We start from the raw sequence: 8429 nt of genomic DNA on the forward strand, positions 1-8429 counted from the left end.
TGGCTTTGCAGAAAGCTGTTTTCCCACTAAAAGGTGTGAGTTTTCAGAAGGGGAACTCCCCAGCTACACTTGCCACGCCGTGCAGAGGGCAGACATCCACCATTCGCACACGCAGAACTTCTGTGTGCTGGGGGAAATTTGTCCTGAGGAAATATGTGACCACTCACTAAAATTCTGTGTTGTATTTAACTGAAGAGCCTTGGGCGATACCACTCTGTACCATACCAAAGACCCAAACCTTCACAGGACTTAAATATGGCTTTCCCATCCCATAGTGAGTATGAACGGTTCAGGTTCAGTACAGACAGAAAGCACTGCCTACTGACATCATAATATGCCGGTCTGTCGGTATTACTAATAATAATTTTATAAAGATAAAATATCTGGAATATCTAACTCTGCTTTTACTGCTGCTTCCCCAAAGTCATCACTAGAAGCCTGTTTGGGATGCCATTCAAGCGCATTTCATAAGAGTAATAGCATGAGCAAGTAGAATTAATCATTGGCACAGTTTAAATGTTTGATGTTTTAATGTTTAGAAGTAAAATACAGCATTTTTTCAGGCTTTAAAAATATAAAATATCTGTTGCTTTCAGATTATTTTGTCTTTATATACACTTAGAGCTCAATTTTGGGATACATGCTTATGTAGATGATGCATCCTGCTCCCAGAAGGTCGTTAGGATTGAGTAGCAGTCAACAACTCCAAAATCATAGAATCGTGGAATAGTTTGTGTTGGAAGGGACCTTAAAGATCATCTAGTTCCAACCCCCCTGCCATGGGCAGGGACACCTTCCACTAGACCGGGTTGTTCAAAGCCTTGTCTAGTGGAAGAAACACTGGGGCGGGGGGCACCCTCAAAAAAAATCCACAAAAAAAGCAAAAGCTGGATTCCTAGAGTGACCATGTATAAAAGCTGTGTATGGCTGAATATACAGAAACTTACTCGCTTTTTGTGTATGTGTGTGTGGAAATGAAAGGTGGAGGTTTGCTTAGACAGAGGAGGAGGTTATGTGGACACCTGTTTTTACTGTGGAATGTATACAAACCTAACACAGGTCAGATAAAGTCCTGGATTTTTATAGCCTTCTTGAAAGGTGGGGAAGGTCAGCATAATGGTGTGTTGTGCTCCCAGGCTGAATTGCAACTACTTACATTACACATTCACATGTTAGTGAAGCATTTACTGCAGACTGTGATATTTATTGTCTGGATGGAGATGCTCTTTCACCCCACTCACCTTCCTCATTTTTCCCACAGGCTGCGAGAACACCACCGTGCAGCAATTAAAGTGATTCGCAGGATGCAGTATTTTGTGGCAAAGAAGAAGTTTCAGGTGAGTTGTGAATAGAAAGCTCCTTTTCTAAATAAAGCCTTTTATTCTCCTGATTCGCTGTTTCTTTTAGAAGCTTAAGAGACTGACACAATTCATTTCAGTAATGGTGAGCTACACCCACTATTCTCTTCCTCCTTCAATGGAGTGGTTGTTCAGCAGCAGGTTAGTCAACTGTGGATGCACTGGAAATAGGCTAAACTCCTGAAATGCAGTCTGAATCAGAATGTTATTTTCTGCTAATGGACTTGACCCTTAACCCTCTGTTATCGCTGTCTCTTTCTGGCAGTGCAAACATTCTCATATGTCTCCATTAATTCTGAGCTGTATGTTACTGTCATGCTGAGTCAGTAGGATTAGAGATTAAAATACTACCTCAGCCTTGTTTCTGCCTCTTACTCAATGATAATGAAATCCTGATAAGGAATCAGGGTGGAAGCTTGTTAGTGCGAAGGTTTCTCCTTCCTTTTCCCTTCTTCCTTCTCCATATGTAGGAGACTTCCTTCCCAGTTTGTGAGACTTCAGTTCTCTGTACTCCTCTAGCCCTCAGTGACACGTTTCTTGTGTGCTGCTTCACGTTCTGTGCTATTGAGGTACCATAAGCATTTCACAGTAGCCAGTCAACAGTGTTGCCTAGTCTGCATAAAAAATTCTGACTGCAACCTTTCTAAGAATGTGGTTTCTAAATCAGTTTCATTAATCCAGTGAAAACATGTGGCAACAGCCTTCAGGTTGATTTAAACTAGGTGGATGTATATATATATTACTTGAAATTAATTAATAAGGGACAATCTCCGGAGAACAGGCTTCAAAATTTATAATGCAAAGAAAGAGAGGGTCTTAACTGCCCACATCCATATGACCTGGCCACTACTGCTTGAAATGGCCTAAAAAGCTTTCCCGCCCTTAATCTAGACCACCCAGAAAGGCAGCGTGTCCTTTTTCCTTTAAATTTAAAGGGTGAAAAGTTTAGGATCAAAAAGATGATGACGACGATGATGATGGAAATTCAGAAGCGCTGCCTGTATTCTTTAACAATTTTCTACTTTGTATCTTTTGATTTTTACTAAAATTCATGAGCTGATTTTTGTCTAAGGTTGCCTGAGCTTTTAAGATTTTTTTTTCTGTTACGTACAATGTACTCAGATTGTCACCATTTAGGCCGAAATCTCCCCATGTCCAGGGTTTTCTTGGAGAGTGCACTTTCAGAAAGTTTCTGCTGGCACATTTCACCTGTTATTTTCATTAAACTAAAATTAAGAAAGATACAATGACTGGGCTACTTGAAAATAATTTTTGTAGTCATTGTGTTGAGAATCTCCTTAACACTTCCTGGCCAGGACTTGTAACTTGGCAAGGGATGTGGCCTGTTCTGGTGATGTGTCCACTGCTGTTCTGTGAAAAATCACCAAAATGTGGCCAATTCCTTTAAACCTTAGTTTATTCTTGTTCTAAAACCTGATAGTGATCCTTTGCTCCATGGTAATTACTGAATTGTTGTTCTCATAAATTTAGATCATAAAGTATTTTCCATGGTATTAACTAAACTGCTTAGAAACAAGAAATCTACACATTATATATCTACCTCCCAAGTGGTATATGTCAAAAACAGATTTTGAACGCTGTGTGCAACATTATCCACCTGGCAAATAAATGAAACTCCCCTGCGGCAGATGATTTGATAGAAGCTGAAAAAAGCATTTGACTGAATAGAAAAGGACTATTCAGTTCATACTTAAAAACTTGCTGGTACTCAGTATCCAGGTTGCTAATCTGGCTTCTCAGTTGTACTCTCACTTTTACATCTGCAAAAGACCCGGTCTTAGCCATCTACAAAATCCCTCAACAATTTTGTCTCTCATCCTTCTTTAGTAGTCTTTCTTCTTCCTGAGCTATCAGTATTAGCTGTTACTAAAGAACGAAAAATGTCAGTTAGCCTGAAGTGAAATGTATCTCGTCACTCCTGTGATACGCTGCTATTTGTGTCAGAAATCTCCCAATAGGAACGGGTAGGGGATATCTGATACTTCTCCATAATTTCTGAATATAAGGTTATGACTGAGTTTAAAAATTTGGAGAGCACCAAAGGGACGGTTTTCAAAAACACCCAAGTAACTTAATGCACAAAGTCACCTTGAAATTCAAGCCACTGTGTGCTTTTGAAACTCACTCCTGTAATTAAGAGATAACCACTGTCATTATTCTTTCCTCAGAAGTATGTTGTAAAACTGCTTTGTTCTATTGTGCGCACATAAAATAGTCGTAAGAAATTAAAATGTTTAAACACATGCCAGGTGATGACTACATAGTTCCCAATAACCAGTTAAGTGCAATATCTGAAATTAAGGCAGAACAGAAGGTGAATTTTAAATAGGTATCTTTCAGCACTGAAGAGGTCTGCATAGCTGTTTTCTGCTAGATATTTGCCTTCTAAGCTTTTTGTGTTTACTTGAAATGTATCTTCCTGAAAGAAAATTCTGATTTAACTGTTGAAAAAACTCCACGAATTTCAACTGAAGTCCATTGGTCTACTCATGCTTAAAATCAGCTGGAACATAAGTAATTGCAAGGCCAGCACTTAAAAGGAGTATTTTTTTAATAGATGCCTCTGAAGCTTTTGGAGGGGGGAAGCATAGGAAGAAGGAAAGGAAGAGGAAAATTTTGCAAGATAGGTCCCAGCATGAACCCAACATGGTTTTTAAACTATCCCAGCTGTTTGCAGGACACACCTGTATGCCTAAATTTGCCTAGATATATTTTTTTAAGAGCTCAATTAATAACAGGGTGTGATGGTACCACAGGGGCACAAGTCAGTTAGAAAGCAGAGCCTTCCTCTTCAAAAAACTTAAATAAAATAAATGAAGAGAAGCTAAACAGGGATACAGAGAAATTTCAAAGGGCATGAAAAGCAATTCTTTGTGAAGCATCACACTTCTGCATCATTTCCCCTTTAAAAGAAGGGGATAACTTGTAAAGTCTATTTTAAAGTCCAGGTTTGAATATAGTCCATATGATGATGTCCATGTAAGAACCCAGCATAATATTATAAAGAATTAATACCCTTTTTATGGATGTGTTTATGCTCTTGTAAAGTCCGTAGGGCTGTTTCAAATTGTGTAGGAAAGATCATGTTCTACCAGTATTCAACACTAGTCCTGTGTTGAGTCACCATCAGTTAAGGTGGAAGGGTTCTGTAGGTTATGAGGAAAACAGTACTTAGAAATTAATGGTTTTCTAGGCTTTGTTCACCCCACCTACCAAAATCAGGTGTCTTTGGCAGAGTCTAACCTTACAACTGAATTTCAGAAAGAAAATCACCATACTCGTTTGTTCCATTAGCTAGATTCATGATTAAATAAGCTTTGTCTTCCAGTTAAGTAAGTATCCATGTCTTGAGTCTTACGCACATGGATACAGCTGAGGTATCCATCACAGGTCCAGACACCAGGGATTTGATCCAATTTCCCACCGTCATTTTGAAATCAATTTTTTTTTCTCTTTCCATTTAAATTCTTCCTGTTGAGTAAATCTGTTTCCTTCTAACATACATTTTTCACTTGTGTTATGTTTTTCACCATGGCAAATGCTCTATACATAGCATTAACTAAAAATACAGGTCGCAGTTCCACTGGTGACGTGAGTAACTGTTGCCTGGTTTGTTCTAATTTCACTGGAAAATCTTGCATTTACAGTCTTACAATTCATCATCTTCTGTAATTCATTTGTCATAGTATGAATCATGAATTGTGTGTGTAATCATTTCTAATCTCCATACTGGGCTGTACCAAACAATGTAGTTCAGAGTGTCCTGTGCTTCCAAGGGTGTTCTACCCATTTTATTTGGCTGTTATTTGGTTACATTTTCCAGAAATTACCCTTGCACGGATTCCCCTCTCCCGAGTCTGCCTCCCTGTGCATGCAGTTACTAGGGAACAGCAGTGGCCAGTGGTGCACATTTAATGTTTAGCATTGCCTTTTGTGCCTTTTTGCAAACTTTCCTTTATGACAGGGGAAATTTTAACTCATTTAAGAAGATCTTTGCCATGAGTATTTGTTAATTAGCAGGGCTCGCTGCCTGGTCATTCCGTGCCCCAGTATTTCCCGGTAGATTTGAAAGCTCAGAGAGTCTCTTTGGAAGAGGAAATCAGTCATGCACCTTCAGCCAGGACACTACTTTAACCTTCCCGTGGTAAGAGGTGAACTATGAACTCCAGCTGTCTTGCTGCTGACTGAGACTAAGGGCTTGGGCCTGTGAAAAACCTCTTTATTGTTCAGTAGCTGAGGATTACGAACCTTATTTCCAGAAGAAACTAGAGTGCCCACAAACCTCTGAGCAAAGTGCCAGGTATACTTTTTTGGCCCCAAGTTCTTTTGGCCTCGACTTTGGTGGATAATCTCTTGAAAGGCATGTAGACTGACCGTAACAGAAAGGTGGATGAAATCAGAACTGTCATGATTCCATAAAGAAGTATGATCATGACAACAATCAGAATATCACAAATGTTTGCACAGTGTTAAAAGGGGTTAAAAGAACTTACTGTTTACTCTTGTAAAAAAATCTACATTACCATAGATATTCCTATATCCTTGTGGCTTAAAGGCATGGCTTTTGGTTTTTTATTTTACAGCAAGCTAGAAAGCCCTACGATGTCCGAGATGTTATTGAGCAGTATTCTCAGGGTCACCTCAACCTGATGGTGCGGATCAAGGAGTTACAGAGGAGGTATGTCAGTAAAGCCCAGTGTCTGCATCATGAAATACCAGCAGAAGGATGTTTGTAAGTCAGTCGATGCTTCGGGCTGGGGATCAAAAACTAACAGGGTTACAGGTGCCACATTGGTTGGACTGTGCAAAATTACGGAATATAAAATGGCATTTTAGTAAAGTGCCTTTGCCTTCCACTGTGAAAAGAAATATAGCCAGAAATCTGATGATTGTGACAATTTTCATTATACTTACATATTGCTGCAGTCACTGCTTTGACTGTATACACTGTAATCCTTGTATGTCTGGGGCTGTGTTATACACACAAATGAAATACAGTCGGCTGCTCCGGTAGGACTGCACTTAACAGCAAACTAAGAGATGACAGATGCAACAGGTAGGCTGAAGAAGAAGAAGGAACAGAGGAAACAGTACTGTTCACATGGAAAAGTAACAGGCATGGTAAAGCTTCACAGTGGTTAACAACACTGGAGATCAATCTAAATCTAATCCCATTTTGTTATTATTTTTTTTAATTTCAAGGTATTCTTAGTCCAGAACAACAGCTTCTCTTAGAGTACGCACTTCACTTTGCTTGTTTGTCAAGTGGTCTCCCCACTCCAGCTAAAGCAAATGAAGATACTGATTCAGGATGATAAAAACTAGAGATTATTGGTTTTGTTTTATAGGTTGGACCAATCCATAGGGAAGCCATCTCTTTTTATCTCAGTCTCAGGTAAGTTAACATGAAGGATGTGTCTAAAGTTAATCTGACAAAGATACGTAGTTTTGAAAAGAAACTGGAACACAGAGTACTAGGTTGGTTTGTGACGAGTCTGGGTAGTGAAAACTCGCAATTTTTAAACTTGTGTTTCTCTATAGTTTATAGGAAAAGAAAGATGAAATGTTACCAAATGCGTTGTTCAAGTTGGCTGTCAAGTCTTTTGCGTAGTGGCAGATTGTTTTTAAATGGCAGTTTAACTAAATTGGGAACAGTTTTCTTCTCCCAGGTTGATTCATAAAACTGAGGTTGAAAATGCCTTAAACTTAAGGGCTATTAAAAGCCATGGCACGGGCTAATGCTATGAAAAGAAACAAAAAGCTGCTTTTAAGAAATAGAACTACCAGCCTGGCAGAGGTGTACCGTTACACCGTTGGTGGGCTAGTTGAACACACCCTGTTGTGGCTTGCTGCTGTTTTGTTATACCACCGTATCTTAACTTGAAAATGTTTCTTGTGCCACAGAAAAAAGCAAAGATCGGGGGAATAACACGGTTGGTGCCAGGCTGAACAGAGTGGAGGACAAGGTAAGCCTCAGCCAGACTGGCAGTGAATGAGGACGTGGTCTGTGATCGAACAGTGCTTGTTTTATAGCATGTGAGGAAAAATTCAATGCCTTGCTTTTCCAGGTGATGGAGCATAATTTTTGTGGCAGAGTGCAATTTTGGTTCTTTCTTGTCATTAACAGAATAAGAAAAAAACAGGCTTGAATTGATTTTGGTCTCTTGGGACTCGCTTGGGTTTTAGATTTTTAATTGTATGTATTACATGTCTCAATGCTCTACTTCCTTCCTCCACAATAGATAAAAGGCTCTGTTCCTTTAATACCTCAGAATATTATGATCCCTAAAATTTCCCTTTGATCGTTGCTCTGTTGTTTATACAACTCCACCTACAATCCCTTCGAGAGAGTGATAGCAAACCTTGTTCTCTCCTGGTTTTCATTCCTTGTGACGAATGGTGTTTCTCCTTTCAAGTGACATGAAGCCAGAAAAAACCAGACTTGTTCTATAATCTCAAATTAACAGTTGTTTTGTAACCCTTTACTTCAGTTTTGGCTGTGCTTGAGAAATTAGATGACAGGTAGGGGCTATCTCGTCGTCAAAAAATACAGGTTCCCCTATGTTGGTATTGAGAAAAGAAAGGGAGAGTTAAGAGAAATGATTTGAATTCCTCACTGGTCTCTTACAGGGATTTGGTGATGGCGTGAAAGAATTTCTTAGGATTATTGCATTCATGTATCTAAACTGTTCATTTGGTATTAAGGAGTGAAATCTTTTCTTGAGGAAAAGAGCTTTCAGCGTGTTTCTTCCACAACTGTGATAACCTCATGGAGGATTTGTCCTGAACAAATATCTGCAAACCAAATGAGGTGTGAGCAACACATCCCAAGGGATGCAAACTGGGGACCCTGCTCTGTCTTGATTCACTTGTGGCGTATCCGTTCCTTACACATTTCTCCTTAAATATTTAAGATAAAGTTGAATGATTGTAATCAGGACTGTACCTCAATCGACTGGAAATAAGTGGAATTTTAAAGGGAACGGGTGCCTTTTGGTATATAGGGTGACACACGAAGGGTGAAGTGGGAGATAGGAAGATGCGTTGCGC

The 8429-nt window shown here is 39.4% G+C and overlaps 1 protein-coding gene across 1 annotated transcript; it reads left to right on the plus strand.

Annotated features, from left to right (window-relative positions):
- Window positions 1-1261: 1261 nt before the first annotated feature.
- Window positions 1262-7345, plus strand: LOC104509318 (potassium voltage-gated channel subfamily KQT member 1-like; the record flags this gene model as incomplete). Its single annotated transcript, XM_010151217.1, has 4 exons — window positions 1262-1337; window positions 5963-6057; window positions 6728-6774; window positions 7284-7345. Coding segments are annotated over 4 exons (280 nt in total), but the record flags the coding sequence as incomplete, so codon positions are not given.
- Window positions 7346-8429: the final 1084 nt, after the last annotated feature.

Source organism: Eurypyga helias, unplaced genomic scaffold, assembly GCF_000690775.1.
Source record: "Eurypyga helias isolate BGI_N326 unplaced genomic scaffold, ASM69077v1 scaffold450, whole genome shotgun sequence".
Lineage (NCBI taxonomy): Eukaryota > Metazoa > Chordata > Aves > Eurypygiformes > Eurypygidae > Eurypyga > Eurypyga helias.